The sequence below is a fragment of the Gadus morhua genome, chromosome 4 (genome assembly GCF_902167405.1).
Source record: "Gadus morhua chromosome 4, gadMor3.0, whole genome shotgun sequence".
Taxonomy (NCBI): domain Eukaryota; kingdom Metazoa; phylum Chordata; class Actinopteri; order Gadiformes; family Gadidae; genus Gadus; species Gadus morhua.
The window spans coordinates 15,577,308-15,594,807 of record NC_044051.1 but is presented as its reverse complement, the minus strand read 5'-3'; the positions used below and the strand labels follow the sequence as shown (position 1 = coordinate 15,594,807).

The following is a 17,500-nucleotide window of genomic DNA, read 5'->3' as shown; positions in this document are numbered from 1 at the left end:
ACACAAAGACAGTTATACTGTGTGTGTGTGTGTGTGTGTGTTTCAGGCCCAGGCAGGTGTCAGCCCGTGTACTCAAGTGACCCCTGAGGCGGAGGTGAATGACCTCCAGAGGAAGCTAGGGGAGCTGGATGCTGAGATAGCCTCCCTGGTGTCAGAGTGAGTACAGCTCTGTGCTAGTGTCTCAACCTTTCCTCCAGAATGGGGGCACACTGAGTGCTGGTGGTGTGCATTGTGCAGGGCCACAGAACCGACCTGAACCTCTTCTTAATCATGGTAGATCACAATGTGTGTGTATCCAGGGAATCCAAATGATGGTTAGGCAGCTATTGAGAGCAATCCTAGTGAGATTGAATTGACTGTGTCCAAAAGAAGTAAAGTGATGCTAGGTCTTGAGCTGGAGCAAGTTCAGGGAGTGATAATTCTTCATGTTAAGAGAGTTCTGTGTGTGTGTGTGTGTGTGTGTGTGTGTGTGTGTGTGTGTGTGTGTGTGTGTGTGTGTGTGTGTGTGTGTGTGTGTGTGTGTGTGTGTGTGTGTGTGTTCCTCCAGAGGGTACAGGTTGGAAGAGCTAGGACAGCACATTGACCTGCTCCATGAATACAACGACATCAAAGACATCGGACAGACCCTGCTGGGGCGCATCGGTACGTCTCTGTCCACACAATCTATGAATAGGAAGAGTTACAGACACACACTAGATTATAGAACAACCCTGAGACTAGGCCAACCTATATCACTTTCAAATTTCAAATTTGCATTAATTCGTGTGTGTGTATCTGTAAATGCAAAAAAGTGGGAAATCCTTCCATATCGCTGTGAGTTTTCTTGATAATGCTAAAAACAACAAGGGGACAAGTTGTAACATGCTAAAAGCGTGCTGCCAGCTTATCCTTCTTCCATTCATATGACAACAATAAGGAATGCTTAGACGTCTGGTTTATGAAACATCCAATCAGTGACTGAGGGATGGTGAGAAATCTATCTCGCTGTATTAGTGCCGACCTGGAACAATGAAGCAATTTGTTTTCAGAAGAATGAACAGAGAGGACTTAAACCATAAACTGTGTGTAACTATGCAAATAAACCTGTAAATGACTCGGTGCAGTGATGTGGCTCACAGGCATATGAATTACTCATCGCAGAGAGCATTCGCAGTTCCCCTGTATAAAGGTCACGGGCAGGGCAATGCACATAGTCTTATAAGGTGCATGGCTTCCTGTAGAAAATGTGTTTGGTTAAGGTGGTGGGGTTTGACGTCAGACCGGGGGGTGGCTGTCAGTCTGGGGGGATGGTCCATTTATGCTTATTTTCATGCAGGCTGTCAGACTGTTGCCCTGCAGCCCGATCTATACACAGAGAGTGAATGAAGTTCAGATTATTTTATATTTTTGTATATCATTTTGAAAAAATAAACATTTCTATAATTGTTTTGCCATCGTAGATAAGGCAGCAGCCGTGTGTTGCTTAGGCGGCCAGTGTGTGTGTGTGTGTGTGTGTGTGTGTGTGTGCCTTTCCAGGTTTTATATCAAACTAGGGTTGGATAATTGAGTAGTCTTCCGGTTGAATGTCGGTTTTAATTCATCGGAACGAGATGGGGTGACACTGAAGACTTTGTGAATGGAAGTCGCGCTGCCTACCCGCGTACACGTGCACACAGTCTGGTTTGACCCACAAACACACACAAGCACAAACCCAAAACCCAAACGCATGTGGACACTATCTGCCCTTCTTCTTGCTCCTCTTCTCCAGACACGTTGACAATCGACCGGTCTGTTGCGTTGCGTTATTCTGGCGTGGGTCGTCCTGGGAGGGAGGGGAGCCCAGAGAAGGGGGCCTACAGTACCCCACCCCCCAACACAACTCACTCTTTGTCTCGACTCTTGTTCGCCTGTCTGCCTGTTGGCGAGAACTTGTTCTTTAGTGAAGGGAATCAGAAAGCCCGTCCAACTGTAGTCGATCTTAACGGGCCGCGATTTGGAGGTTGCCATTTTATGGTATGTGTACATGTCTGTATGTTAGGCTGAATGAAAATATACTCCTGAGTCCTCAATAAAACATAGGTCATTATGATTTACATGAGAAGATTCACGTGAATGTTTGGTCCACTATAAGATTTCATTGTAATAACTTGATATAATAACCGTTGTAAGTGATCTAATACCAAAGATGGGAATCTTGGTGGACTTTTAAGATTGTAAATACACGATTGCTTACACTGCCTTTGGCTCGCTTCTGAGCGGTACTCTGCTGCCGTTGTTCCACAGCCGCCCTGAGAGGCACCACCACCAAGGATCTATACGACCAGTTTGGTCTGGAACTGAACGACTGACAGGAGGACGATGGAGTGAAGAGACGCCACGCGGCTGGTGATGTTAACCATACCTCACGGGGAACGTACAACGTGACGAATGACAGGACGCAAAGTTATGTTTTGTTGTAACGCGAACGATACTCGCTCAGCACGAAAAACGGGTTTGAAGAATCCGGCTCGTTCTCTGGGTGTCGTTGAGGGGTTTGACCCCTGTGCAGAGAGCGTCATGACTCGTATGGGTTAAGTCCCAAGCCGGACCACCCAACGTTTATGTTCTGTGTTATTGTTATTATTTAGTGTTCGTTTAGTTGGTTCTTAAGTTCTGCCACTGACCCATGAATGTTTCTGAACTTGTATGGGTGAGAAGTAATGAGACTGAGCAGCTTTTGTGTTTACTGTATGCGGGATTAATGGCACAAAAGCTAATCAGTCCCCTCAGCCTTCTGCATCGTCCAAGGGGCTTGTTTGTTTCAAACGGCCGAGTTCACGTTATCTTGTGAGTTAAGTGGTGTGAGCAACGCCTGTTTCTGTGGGGTTGAGAAAGTTGCTTTAAGCTGTGTTTGTATTATCTGTGTGTTACATCATCTGTACTACATGATCATCATCATGTGTTTTGTGTTATTTTGCAACGCAGATTGTTGAACTTTGTTTGATTTAAAATACAAGATAGTTTCAACCATATATGGAAATTGTGAATGTGTTCTGATGTTTGAAATGGTACTGTTTCTTGTTTGCTCCAAACTTTGATTGTAAAGTGACTCAAGTCTCATACAGAACTTTGCAGGGTTGCTGATTTGCTCATGCTGCTGTAATGAAAAAAAAAAGACATGCAGATTTTGTCTCATGACAACTTGCACCCGTAACTGGGATTCCAATTTAACCCGGCCTTCACCCCAAACCACCACTCGACCGCCCTCAACCCCAAACCACAGCTCATCTCCTCCCCTCTGCCCTGTGGCTGCTGCCTACTGCCTGGGGCTCCCTGGCTTACTGCTCGGCAGTCAATTATATTATACGTTAGTATAATACATACTAATGTATGCATTATATTTTGTGCAACCGGTTTCACTCTTTCTTCATATTTTTTTTTTATTGGCTTAATATTAGTGGATCTTTAAATGTGTTTGAAAAATAATAGTTTCATAATTCCTTCTACCATAGTAAAAGGAAAACACAAGCTTATGGTTTGATGATGAATGGTCTTTACTTTACACATTAAACAATACAAATAATATACAAACACGTTCTTCTCGTACAATGACACTGTTCTTCATAGATCCGCGCCCTTATCCGTCCAGCCGCATCTGATAATGTTTCTACTGACGGAGCTGTTCCGAGACCCGGGTCATTATCAGTTGAACAGCCTGAGTGTGTGCTTTCACAATAATGCTGAGTGTGTTTGTGGCTGTGTGGCAGTTTGTGCGTGCGTGTGTGTTTGCGTGCGTATATGAGGGGGGAATTCTTCGGCCCACCCGTGTGCCAAACCATTGCTCAGGCAAACTCCAGTGCAAGCCATAGAGAATATCGTTTCGTTTGAATATGCGCAGATTCACGCACACCAGTTTCTGCCAACAAATGTATTGCTCGTGCGTTTCAGTGTTTAACTTACATGAATTTAATGGTATATTAATTTCATTCAAGATGACATTCATGTTTATCTAACCATTGCACTGTGCCGTTATTAATAGTTCAATATAATGTATTATTTACAACAAGCTCGTTATTATTTTATAATAGCGGAAAGGTATTTTCCCATTCACGCACGGACCCTCGCTGCTCTATTTCCTTGACATCTGCATTTGCAGCACATCTGTTGGTCAAGACACGAATGAGCGTTATGACTTGTGACGGGAGTGGTGTGACTATACGCACCCCACCCCATCAACCACCCTACCTCACGCTACCGGAGGCCCCGTTTACCATTTACGACACAGCTATGCAGCAAGGCCTTGTCACTACCGGGTGGAAGCCACACCGATGAGCCCCGGTCATTATCGGTCGGCAGAAGCACGGCCAACGTTTTCCTTTTTCCGCTAACCCCGCCCCGAGCGGATGCAATGTGCGAAACGCGGCAATTGGGTTGGCGCTGTCTCCCGTCAGTCGCCGCTTGTTCTTGACACCCATTTGCCCTCACGTTCAAGGGGGGCGGGCCTTACTAAGAAAACGATAAGGTCATTTGAATTACGGTGAAGGGATCGCGTTTATCTGGTACAATGAATCAAAAATTGATATCGGGGATGACAATACGCGGATGGTGCGTATAGGGACAAAGTCTAACCGCGGGGGGGACCGGAAGAATTTACATTTTGATCTCGTCGGCGGGAGGCTCGCATATTGTGCGCGATTCTGTCCAGCAGCGAGAGTCAGCGAGCAGAAGAGTAGCGGCGGAGGCGCGGCGGACGAGGCCAGCAGATAAGCCGATCAAGGTGCTCTCCCGCTACACGACCAGCTCCACGTCGGATATTTAAAGTGCTGCTAGATAGTGGGCGCAATACAAGGTGAGTTTTCCCACTGCCAAGACCAGAAATATCGTGCGTTCCCCCCCACCCCCACAAACAGCGCCTGCTTCCCGCACATAGAGGTCCTTTATTATTCACAATGTGCTCAGACGCCGTTCCCTCTTGTCCTCCCGTCAACCTTGCCCGTTCATGCCTGGAAGGTACAGCACTGTCTCGGCATGTCGTAGATGGCGTTACGATTCAAGGTTTGAGCAAAACCGTTTATGGCCGTTCGTTGATAAATCATGAGTGGATCAGTGAGTGTGTGTGAGGGGCTGCCTCTGGTTGTGAAGCCCGGGGTCCACCGTGCAATGCTAAGCCGCTGCGCAGTCGGTTGCGCATCCAGTCAGGCGTGTGTCTTTCATAGATATAACCATCATCAAACTGTGCTTCACTATTTTTGTTTTCAAAAGCACAGATGACTCGCCTTGCATAGAGAATGTATTGGACCATTGATGGTCCCACCATAGGAGCCCAGTACTACCGCAATATGACGCCGCGCGCCTTTTAAATTTCCGGGTGTAGCGGCAGCTAATGATAGAGATCTTTACGATGTGAAGTGGCCTGATCTAGCATCCCAATTGAGGCGAACACATGCGATGTAGTATGAGGTTAGGCCTAGCTATTCGTGGCTTAACCGTTCACACATTGACATCCTCATTAGGATGATAATGACCATATGTTTTACATTCCAAAAGCTCTTCGGCTATTTATATCTATTATTGTTTCACGTCATCGTAATGTATGCATTAATGCATACATCGAGACTGTGGACGCAACGCGAGTATTCTTCGGTATTCACCGCGGGTATTTTCGAAATGTGCTGTGGATACAGAATTGGATATTCGATCCTATTGGCAGCTGTAGGCTCGTGTTTCAGCCTATCAGGTAGTACAGTGCCAAATATTCTCTCCCCTCCGTTCTCTTGATTTCCTGTAAGTCATATTAAGTCAGCAGGCCCCCCTCATGCGAAACACTCTGTTATAATGAGACCAACGGGGTTGAACTGAGTCAGCAATGTAGAGAGACTGGATGTACATGAGCCCTAGAACAGAAAAGAACAGCTAACATTATTTTCTTTCTGCCAGACCGTTTCGAGAAGCACTTCTTCGACACCCCCTCAATCACAAGCCCAGGCTCCTTTGTAATCAAACTTCATTTCGACCTGGTTATTCGCGGTTATTTTAGCAAAACCGCTATTTCGTTGGATGCCGATCTGAATAAATTATGCATCCTTGCGCTCCAGTTACTCATGTGTAGCCCGCGTGTGTGTTTCTTGCAGGATGCTGCATCTCGCGTGTTGCGCGGCCCTACTGCTGTCGCTGAGGCTGGTGGTGGGCTTCCCCTGGCTTCAGGTGGTCCCGGCCACCCTCATCTTCTACCTGGGCTCAGGGGGATGGAGCTCCCTGCGGATATTTGCCAAAACCATCAGCCGAGACCTCCAGTAAGGGATGCATGACAATACACACCCCTCAGTGCTGCTTATCAGCCAGCTCGCTGTCTATTATTACACTGTCCCTTCTATATTGAGCAGGGCAAGTGGAAACAATTTGCTACAGAATTCCCAAAGTCATCAAAAGCTTGTTTATAGCTGAATGCTTAGATTGGAAAAGTTGGAGAAAGTTTTGGTATTTGAGTGTGTATTTATGTATGTGTATGTATGTATGTATGTATGTATGTATGTATGTATGTATGTATGTATGTATGTATGTATGTATGTATGTATGTATGTATGTATGTATGTATGTATGTATGTATGTATAATAATAATAAGAAGAAGAAGAATACATTCAATTTAGAGGCGCCTTTCAAGACACCCAAGGTCACCTTACAGAGCATATAGTCATCATAAATCGTTTAAAAAAAAAAAAAAAATTGTGGAAAAAATTAATAAATAAAACAAAAACAAGACAAAAAAAAACAAAAAAACAATCACGTTAGACGTTGTGTGCGAGTTTGAACAGGTGAGTTTTGAGTTGTGACTTGAAGGTTGTAAGGGTGTCTGACTGTTTTATGTGTGGGGGGAGGGAGTTCCAGAGCCTGGGTGCTGAACAGCTGAATGACTAGTGGGCACCCATTGTAGTGAGTCGTGATGTGGGGATACATAGTAGTCCAGCAGAGGTTGAGCGGAGGGAGCGGGAGGGAGTGTATTCTTGGAGGAGGTTGCAGAGGTAACTGGGGGCTAGGTTGTGGAGAGCTTTGTAGGTGAGGAGTAGGGTTTTGTATTGGATGCAGTTGTGTACTGGGAGCCAGTGAAGTTGGATGTATGTATGTATGTATGTATGTATGTATGTATGTATGTATGTATGTATGTATGTATGTATGTATGTATGTATGTATGTATGTATGTATGTATTTATGTATGTGTGTGTGTCAATGTCTGTGTCTGTCTGTGTGTGCATTTTATTGTTTTCTAAGGACACTTGTGTTTGCCTAGCAACCAGGAGAGTGGCATATTTCAGCAGTAGCCCAACAGCCTCTCCCAGTGTATAACAAAGGTCTGGTAGGATATTGTTTTCAAGAAGAGGCGTGTAGGTGGGGGGAGGGGTGTCCTTTGACCTTGTTGCGGTCAACACATGTTATTATTGTGTTAAATATTAACCAGATTTCCACATGTTACTGAAGTCATAACACCGAAATAGGAAGTTAATAAAACGTGGCTATTTCTGATGTTGCGACGGCAGAGGAGCAGTAATCTGGTGTATGATAAAACCGTCTAAACAACCCCAGTTGAACCCCAAGTAAACATCCCCTGAGTGACATTCCTGGTGAACGGCTGCGCTCTTTGAATACAGCCACTAAGGTCATTATTATGGTTGGCTAAAGTTTCCACTTCCTCTTCCCTGCCTGCCGTCGTATTTAGCGGCTAGTAGGAGGTATGCCCCTAAATCATTGCAGAATTTTTTTGGTATATTTCATCATAGCATTTCATCATTTTCACCGCGTTTACGGGAATCATTACAAAACGATGAAAGTTTTAAGGGAAAGTAAAAAGATTGAATGGTGATGATTGGGTTAAAAGTTAAATAATTTATTGGTATTGATTCAATGATATCATCTTGTGTAGTTCTCCTCCAGCTCCTAGTGGCCTTTGACCCTTGTCATTATCAGCTTGAACATGTTTCAAAAAGAGTGGGACCTTTGTTCGATAACTTTATAAAAGTTCAATGATCACGGCCATGTTGCCCCGCTCATCTCATTGTGGCCATTAATGCTCCATAACCAGACGATTTGACCATGAGATCAGATGCTATCTGCAATTCAGATAGCATTTCAGATTCACTCACTTAGCGATTTCTCCATCAGCCTCACCCTTTGCCCTTGTTGTGCTTGGGTGGCTCCATTAGTATTTTACAACCCCTATCATCATTGTATCATTATCAATACAGCAGAAAAACGGAACACCTTACACACCCCTCTCTTTTGTGTGATTGATATGAATGTTAAACTGAACGTTTAATTGAGGCCCTATATATCTGTTGACCTTCTGCGTCAGAAGTTTTTTTTTTATTGTTGCACACACTCCCAACACATGTTCTAGGATATCTTTATGGGTCCCTCCCGTTGCATTGTGGGTACTTTACCGCTGCTGTAGTGATTGTTGGTTTAGTTACCATCATTATGGTGCCCACATGATTGTACTCAAAATGTTTGAATGGATATTCATTTTTGTGATCTTGTGTAGCTCAGAAAGAGTGTGGTTATAACGTCTACCTTATATATTAGATATGTTTTATTTGACTATTTATTGATGACCATTATCTGGTTTTAACACTGCAAGGGAAAGATTAGGTCAAACTATGTATGCTAAGTATGTATGCATTGTCAGACGATTAGGGTAAAAGCATCCATCTATTGGTAGGGTCATTTGGTATTATTTAAAAACGTTAATAAAGGTAACATTACTGTTCTGCATAACGCTGTGGAGAACAAGTTATGAGTCATGTGCTACTCACTGGAGCTAATTAGCAATGTAAGCTATCTGACACAGATTATTTATTGTCTCTCTTGCGCTATCTGGCTATCTTGCTATCTCACTATCCCTTTGTCTCGCTATCTCTCTCTCTCGCTATCTTGCTATACGCTATCTCTCTTTACCTATCCCTATCACTACCTCTCTCTCTCTCTACGTATCCATCTCTCCTTATCACTCTTTACCTATCCCTCTCTCTCTCTAACTACCCATCCCTCTCTCGCTCTCTCTCGCTCTCTCTCTCTCTCTCTCTCTCTCTCTCTCTCTCTCTCTCTCTCTCTCTCTCTCTCTCTCTCTCACTTTACCTATCCCTCTCTCTACCTATCCCTCGCGCTATCTCTCTTTACCTATCCCTATCACTACCTCTCTCACTCTCTACGTATCTCTACGCACCTCTCTCACCTTATCACTAATTAACTATCCCTCTCTCTCTTTACCCCTCTCTCTTTACCCCTCTCTCTCTCTCTCTCTCTCTCTCTCTCTCTCTCTCTCTCTCTCTCTCTCTCTCTCTCTCTCTCTCTCTCTCTCTCTCTCTCTCTCTCTCTCTCAGTGCGGCGTTCGTCCTGCTGCAGGTGAAGCTCAACGTCCGGCGTCACCTCAAAGAGAAGAACACCATCCCCAAGATCTTCGCCGAGACCGTACAGCGCTTCGGCGACAAGACGGCGCTCATCTTCGAGGGCAGCGGGGAGAAGTGGAGCTTCAGGCAGCTGGATGAGTACTCCAACCGGGTGGCCAACCTGCTCCTCCAGAGGGGGTTCAAGGTGGGCCAACACCCCCCGTAGCATGTAGCATGTAGCATGTGGAATTGGTTCAACTAAACGATCACGCCTCTGAGTGAAGAATAGCCAGTATGCTAGTCATTTGTTGACGTGTTGTCAGGAGAGGAGGAGCCTGTGTTAAACAGCACACCGGGTCCATTCAGGACAGTTGCCAGGCCCTCCATCTGTTTACTCGGTTACCAGGTTACTTGGCAAATGTAAGCCAGTTATTTACAATCCGCCGTTAAAATATTTGATTTACGGTAAGGGAGCGCACAGTAACAAGTAATGGTTCAGGTTTTTACTCACAGAAAGGACTGGAGTCTTTAGTCATCAATCATTCACGGAAACGCCATATGTAAAGGCTTTTACTCTATTTTTATTCATTTTTTACTATGATGCTACTTATTCTCCACCTAAGTCACCAAAATGCATGTGATGCTTCTTAAAAAATGTATGAGGAAAGAGAGCCAATATGTGGAATCTTAATTATTTGAAATATTTTAAAGTAAAGATCAACCATTGTGTATCTCTAAAGCACTCTGTTGTTGGTGTTGTTGTTGTTGTTGTTGCTGCGGGTGGGCTCCAGGATGGCGACGTGGTGGCCCTGTTCATGGAGAACCGGCCCCAGTACGTGGGCCTGTGGCTGGGCATGGCCAAGATCGGTGTGGAGGCCGCCCTCATCAACTTCAACCTGAGGCTGGAGGCCCTGGTGCACTGCGTCAGCATCTCCAACGCCAAGGCCGTGGTGTTCGGCTCGGAGCTCACCAGTGGTACGTCCGGGGATGGGAGAGGGGGGGATATGATGATGGTCTGCAACGGACCACCCATGGAAGACCTGGTCGTCATCCACCTGCCGGCCTCGGTGTGATGCCACAGGCTTGAACTCCTGTCTGCCGTCGGTCCTGCGATGAATGTGTTGGAGGGGGGGCGGGCTGCAGAGGTAGCGGTCGTCTGCTCCTGAGCCAGCTTGACATTCAGACGGTACAGGCAACCTGCACCGTCACTGCCAAAGTTGGGTCAGAGGACAAAAAGACAGAATGGACCGGGATGGGAGGGTTTGATGTGACGTGAAAGGGGGGGGACAGGAAGTGACGTCACGCATAACGGCGCAGGTCAAGGCACTTAATAGATCATTTATTATATGATTATTAAACTTTATATTCAGCAAGAGATTGCTGCACTGGACAGGGTCCATTGTGCTGGTTTCCGTCCTCTGTGTCCATCGTACCACAGTAGTCCGTTCGTCCTTGAGTGAGCTATGCAAACGCTATTCTGGGATGTAACTTTGTCTGTTTGTGTTCCGCTCTGCAGCGATGTGTGAGGTCCACGCGTCCATGGAGAGCACGGTCCAAATGTTCTGCTCCGGGGACTGGGACCCCCAGCAGGTCCCCCAGGGGACAGAGTGCCTAGAACCCTTACTGGAGGCGGCCAAGACCCACCTGCCCAGCCGGCCTGACCGCTGTTTCACAGGTCAGAGGAACTGTCAATCAAAAGCCATGAGCCAATCAGGTGTCAGGGGTCAAAAGTATCCCTCCTTAACTGTTACAGTGACCCCAGAAAGAACTGATTCACCTGAAACTAGGATGAATTTGAGACGAATGAATAGCAAACGTTGCTAAAGAAACTTACAATCCACCTGAATCATCTGCAAGCTTTAGAGGCTTAGTGATTATTAAGCTTTCGTTACGACAGACTTTGGACGTTCTGATTGTCCCAGTAATCCTTTGTGTGTTCTTCAGACCGCTTGTTCTACATCTACACGTCAGGAACCACAGGGATGCCTAAAGCCGCCATCGTGGTCCATAGCAGGTAGAGCTGTTCTCGATGTGTTTGGTCACACTGCTCCCCACGGTGCTGTGTGAGGTACTGACCACTCCTTGTGTCTTAGGTACTATCGCATGGCTGCCCTGGTGTATTACGGCTTCAGAATGAGATCCGACGATGTTATGTATGACTGCCTCCCGCTGTACCACTCTGCAGGTATAGTGTCTGTGTCTGTGTCTGTGTCTGTGTCTGTATGCACATGTGTGTATGCCACTCTCTGAGAGTATGCTGTGTTTGTGGGTGTGTGCACATCTGTGTGTGCCACACTTTTGTACCATTATGCAGGTATACTCTGCGTGTGTGTGTGTTTGCACATGAGTGTTTACCACCCTAACAGGTATACTGTGGGAGTGTGTCCGCGTTTGTGTGCAATCGCGTGCGTACCAATCGAAAGGTTTAGTGAGCGTGTGTATGTGTGTACCACTATGCAGGTATTGTGTGGGTGTTTGTGCGTGTGTTTAGTACTATTCATAATGTGTGTGTCCACCTACCACTACACTACTGTGGCAATGTGTGCGAGTGTATTGTGTATGATACGAAGAACTGAACTACTGAACTGTAATCATGAATGCATATACACACCATTAAATGATGGAGGCCATTGCTACATAGTTGCACTCCCATATGACAGGACTCCCTCATCCTCATTCCTGACGTCCCTTCCCCTTTCTGCAGGTAACATCGTGGGCGTGGGCCAGTGCATCATCCACGGGATGACCGTCGTCATCAAGAAGAAGTTCTCCGCCTCGCGCTTCTGGGACGACTGCGTGAAGTACAACTGTACGGTAAGCTGGTGACGGGCCGTCCCACGCGCCACCCGGCCCCTCTGGTGGAGTCACACTCTCATCACCCCTCTCCCTTTAGGTCATTGTGCCGTACACAGTTTAAGATTAATCAGACTCAGGGTTGCCGTTAATAATTATTTACATTTGGAAACGTAAAGATGTATAAGAATGTTCATAGAAGTATGGGGTAGGTTATTTGCCCGACGCAAATAACCTACCCCATACTTCTATGAACGAAAGCCACCATTTTATAACACAGGGACAGCCACCTTATCTAATATTCAATGCTATGCGCCGTGAACGAGTTTACCGGATAAATGACAAATGATTCACCATCAACTCCCGGTCGTCGCAGCCATCGCGGTCATAGGAGTGACTCCTCCTCCGTGTCCGTCCTCCCCCCAGATCGTCCAGTACATCGGGGAGATCTGCCGCTACCTGCTGAACCAGCCCCTGCGGGACACGGAGCGGCAGCACAGCGTGCGCATGGCGCTGGGCAACGGCCTGCGCATGTCCATCTGGGAGGAGTTCACGGGCCGCTTCAACGTCCCGCAGGTCGCCGAGTTCTACGGCGCCACCGAGTGCAACTGCAGCCTGGGCAACTTCGACAACAAGGTGAGGGGGGGCGCCCGTGGTGCTCAGGCGACGGGATGGCGGGGCCGGTGTACATGAATGGAGAGACAAGCAGGGCAAAAGAGTTTAGTATCCCCTCTGGACGATGGCCAGGGGCAGGGTTTTGAAGGAGTAGAAGCCATGCAGTTTGAAGCTCCGAACCCGTTTCTGCTGGTCAGTAGCTCAGAACCACATTTATTGGATGAAATTGTTATGACACGGTCAGAATCCAAAGTTAGTTTTTAATTAGTCCTTTTCTCTGAAGAGGACGAAGGAAAAAGGATGTATTTGTGAGTCTTAACCAGCCTGCCAAGCTTTGTCTCTCACCCTGGATCTGCTTATGGAAAATAGCAGTCAGGATGTCTCGTTATGCCAAGCGGTGGCAGGATCCTCGAATCCTAAGAAATTAGGGACAGCCAGGCTTTGTTTGTGTCCCTGTTTTAACTGGAGGGGATCAGTGAATCTGTAGCCAACTCTCACGTCAACAATGATTTATCTGTCCCTCTAGACGGGAGCGTGTGGCTTCAACAGCCAGATCCTGCCTTACTTCTACCCCATCAGACTGGTGAAGGTGGACGAGGAGAGCATGGAGCTCATCAGAGGGCCTGACGGAGTCTGTATACCCTGTAAACCAGGTACGATATACACCTTTATATATCTATACCTTAAACTAGTTCAGTCTGTATACCCTGTAAAGCAGGTAGACTATATACCTTTATATCTTAATTAAAATAATTGTAAACCTCGCTATCTCTCTCTCGCTATCTTGCTATACGCTATATCTCTTTACCTATCCCTATCACTACCTCTCTCTCTCTCTACGTATCCATCTCTCCTTATCACTCTTTTCCTATCCCTCTCTCTCTCTACCTACCTATCCCTCTCTCGCTATCTCTCTTTACCCCACTATCTCTCTCTCTCTCTCTCTCTCTCTCTCTCTCTCTCTCTCTCTCTCTCTCTCTCTCTCTCTCTCTCTCTCACTTTACCTATCCCTCTCTCTACCTATCCCTCGCGCTATCTCTTTACCTATCCCTATCACTACCTCTCTCTACGTATCTCTACGTACCTCTCTCACCTTATCACTAATTAACTATCCCTCTCTCTCTTTACCCCTCTCTCTCGCTCCCTCTCTTTCTCTCTCTCTCTCTCTCTCTCTCTCTCTCTCTTTCTCTCTCTCTCTCTCTCTCTCTCTCTCTCTCTCTCTCTCTCTCTCTCTCTCTCTCTCTCTCTCTCTCTTTCTCTCTTTCTCTCTCTCTCTCTCTCTCTCTCTCTCTCTCTCTCTCTCTCTCTCTCTCTCTCTCTCACTCACTTTACCTATCTCTCTCTCTCTCTCTCTCTCTCTCTCTCCCAGGTGAGCCTGGCCAGTTGGTTGGCCGGATCATTCAGAACGACCCCCTGCGGAGGTTCGACGGCTACGTCAACCAATCAGCAACCAGCAAGAAGATTGCCAACAGTGTCTTTGAGAAGGGAGACACCGCCTATTTGTCTGGTTCGTGTTAAACGCACTCCCTCACTCCCTCACTCACCCACATAATCGATCCATGCATTCATCAACCACCCATTTAAATCTAAAGCAGCCCCACATTATAAACTGTTGAGGCAACATGTGTATGTTGTCCATTGTAAACATCTGTCCTATTGTGTGTGTATGTGCTCACTAGGGCTGTGACGATACACAAATTCACGATTCGGTTTGTATCACGATTTTTGACCCACGGTTCGATACATCCCACGATTCTTTTAAATTTAAAAAGCATTTTATTTAAACAACACTTAAATACCAATTATCTTAATGTAACATTTAATAAAAAATCATTTGGAACACTGAACAGATTTGAACCGAAAGAATACTATTAAAGTATAGTTAAATTAATAAAGAAATAACCAAAGATTGCAGTTGGAGGATGCTTTTTGCTGGTAGGCATAATAGGGCCCCTTTAACTGTTTGGTTGGTTTATTCAAATATCCTTATTAGCGCTTCTTATTAGGCTATGTAGCTTAAATAATGACATAATCAGGCCGTATAGAATGCAACATGTTTAATAGCCTAACTTTCAATAGATGAGGAAAAACATGAACGTCGCAATAACGAGGCATAGTGTTACGAGTAGCATATATGTATACGCGAGAATGGCAGTGTGCGTATGCGTGTGTGAGTGACGTCAGCGAGTGAGTGGACGAGCGAGGAGAGCGAGCGGTAGCGCGTGTGTCTAGTGAAGAAGCGAACGAGTCCGGTAGAATAAATTACCCATCCTGTCAATAATCGGTGGCCGCTTCATTCCAACCTATAAGCAGACAAACTGCCACTCAAATCACACAAAACACTAGAGACAGGATCACACAGGCATTTTTTTTCGCGCTTGGCCCACTCTGGATAAATGTCGTTCATATCGCATATGAGGACTTCGACGGCTGTGGAGAAATGCAATCCTCCGTAGCCACGGAGAGCTGTGATCACAGAGAGGGCATCTCGTCACATATTTACGGCATCGATAGAAGGGGGCGCTGTCAGCAGACTATTATTTAGACAAATTATTAGCAAATTTCAATCGGACAATTTGACCGAAGAGTTAGAAAGGGCATATCGCGCTTCTGCCTTCTCACACCGCGAGACAGGTTCGTGGCTTTGAGTATCGCGATTTTCGGTTTGATACGCGTATCGTTACAGCCCTAGTGCTCACTATCACACACATCAGGAATTTTTGAAGACCCACCTCATACCTCAATGATCTGACGCGTTCAAAGATCTCAATCTTTGAAATGTACCTAATAATATGCACAAATCTAAAATAGAGCTGATATTTTCTGATGCTCCTTGACCAGTTGCTATGCTTTGCTCCTTGCCCAGTTGTATTTTGGAGCGACTCAATGCCAGATTTAGAACATGAAAATCTGCTTATAGATGACATGTCATCTAAGTGCAAGCCTGCTATCGCTTACCCTCCTCCTCTGTCTCCTCTCCTACTCCTCCTCCTCCTCTGTCTCCTCTCCTACTCCTCCTCCTCCTCTGTCTCCTCTCCTACTCCTCCTCCTCCTCTGTCTCCTCTCCTACTCCTCCTCCTCCTCTGTCTCCTCTCCTACTCCTCCTCCTCCTCTGTCTCCTCTCCTACTCCTCCTCCTCCTCTGTCTCCTCTACTCCCACCCCTCTCCTTCCCCCCCCCCCTGCTCCTTCTCCTCTGTTTCCTCTCGTCCAAACTCCTTCTCCTCCTCCTCCTCCTCCTCCTCCGCCTCCACCTGTCTCCTTCCTCCCCCCTCTCGTCCCTCCTCCTCCTCCTCCTCCTCCTCCACCTGTCTCCTTTCTCCCCCCTCTCCCCCCTCCTCCTCCTCCTCGTCCCTCCTCCTCCTCTTTCTCCTACTCCTCCACCTGTCTCCTTCCTCCCCCCTCTCGTCCCTCCTCCTCCTCCTCCTCCTCCTCCACCTGTCTCCTTCCTCCCCCCTCTCCACCCTCCTCCCCCTCCTCCTTCTCCTCTTCCTCCTCCTCCTCCTCCTCCTCCTCCTCCTCCTCCTCCTTCTCCTCCTCCTCCTCCTCCTCCACCTGTCTCCTTCCTCCCCCCTCTCGTCCCTCCTCCTCCTCCTCTTCCTCCTCCTCCTCCTCCTCCTCCTCCTCCTCCTCCTCTCGCTGTGTCCAGGCGACGTCCTGATCATGGACGAGTGTGGCTACATGTTCTTCAAGGACCGCACAGGGGACACGTTCCGCTGGAAGGGGGAGAACGTGTCCACCACCGAGGTGGAGGGCACACTGAGCCGACTGCTGGACATGAAGGACGTGGTGGTCTACGGCGTGGAGGTACCAGGTAGGTGGCCCTCTCTCAACGCAACTAAGGTGGTCCAATGAGTGGCCTTGTGTCACAGTTAGGGCTGAACGATGTTGGGAAATAATCTAGTTGTGATTATTTGGACCAATATTGCGATTGCGATTTAATATGCCATTTTTTTTATTTATTAGGCTCCTTATGTTCTGTATTATTCACACAAAAAAAAACATGAATCATTCTTCAGTATGACCAGCACAACATTGGAAGCAGTCAACATGTAAACTGCTCTTTCCTTTAGGACAGGCCGATGTGCTGAGGTGAATTGATATTATGACATATTTTGAACTATTGAATTGTAAAAGAAAATAAATCTAAATCTTACTGATCTCCAAGTCTGTAACGGAAACAACCCCCCAAAAAAACAGAAAAAAAAAACACAAAAAATATACTTCTTTATTGCAGCTTTTGCGATTCGCATTTCGAGTTCTATTACATCGCAATTTCGATTTGAATCAGATTAATCGCTCGGCCCTAGTCACAGTTTTTACCAAGATTTAACCTTACCAAACCTTTTATGAGGAGGAATTTTTATGTAGTTGTTTAATTTATTGACATAAGGTAAATTCATTGAATTAATTAATTGATATGATCAAAATAATCATTTTCAGCTTTTAGTGGATGCGGTTATCCTAAGCATTAGACTTTACCCTACGTGCATTCATTGTTATCACAGGTTGCGCCAGTGGGAATGGAACCCCCAACCCTGGCAGTATTAATGCCTTGCTCTACCAGTGGGAGTGGAACCCACCCCAGGCCATGTTCATGCTAGGGGCCACATTTCCAGTCCATCACGGTGGTCTTTCATCTTCTCCTTTTCTTTGTGTTTTTCCCGCCTTAGGGGCAGAGGGGAAGGGCGGCATGGCGGCCATCGCTGACCCCTCCCATACCTGTGACCTTGAGAAGTTTGGGAAGGACATGGAGAA

General features: G+C 46.5%; 2 protein-coding genes across 3 annotated transcripts in view; both read left to right on the top strand.

Moving 5' to 3' along the window:
• The window catches only part of swi5 (SWI5 homologous recombination repair protein), a 4,264-nt gene extending 1,272 nt beyond the window's left edge, over positions 1-2,992 (top strand). Inside the window, exons 3-5 of the mRNA XM_030353299.1 lie at positions 47-156; positions 548-642; positions 2,263-2,992. Coding sequence (XP_030209159.1) covers positions 47-156; positions 548-642; positions 2,263-2,327 — 270 coding nt within the window. The 3' untranslated portion in view covers positions 2,328-2,992. The remainder of the gene's footprint in view (positions 1-46; positions 157-547; positions 643-2,262) is intronic.
• Positions 2,993-4,440: 1,448 nt separating this feature from the next.
• slc27a4 (solute carrier family 27 member 4) overlaps positions 4,441-17,500 on the top strand; it is an 18,912-nt gene continuing 5,852 nt past the window's right edge. Inside the window, exons 1-13 of one of the 2 annotated variants that reach the window (XM_030353296.1) lie at positions 4,441-4,807; positions 6,090-6,251; positions 9,331-9,541; positions 10,128-10,311; positions 10,853-11,011; positions 11,281-11,350; positions 11,430-11,521; positions 12,041-12,150; positions 12,556-12,765; positions 13,271-13,397; positions 14,114-14,251; positions 16,392-16,556; positions 17,416-17,500. The exon at positions 17,416-17,500 is cut by the window's right edge and continues 62 nt beyond it. In XM_030353296.1, the coding sequence (XP_030209156.1) occupies positions 6,091-6,251; positions 9,331-9,541; positions 10,128-10,311; positions 10,853-11,011; positions 11,281-11,350; positions 11,430-11,521; positions 12,041-12,150; positions 12,556-12,765; positions 13,271-13,397; positions 14,114-14,251; positions 16,392-16,556; positions 17,416-17,500 (1,712 nt within the window). In that variant the 5' untranslated portion in view covers positions 4,441-4,807; position 6,090. Of the gene's footprint in view, positions 4,808-4,942; positions 5,014-6,089; positions 6,252-9,330; positions 9,542-10,127; positions 10,312-10,852; positions 11,012-11,280; positions 11,351-11,429; positions 11,522-12,040; positions 12,151-12,555; positions 12,766-13,270; positions 13,398-14,113; positions 14,252-16,391; positions 16,557-17,415 lie in introns of those variants that run through there. The other variant, XM_030353295.1, reaches the window with a different exon arrangement.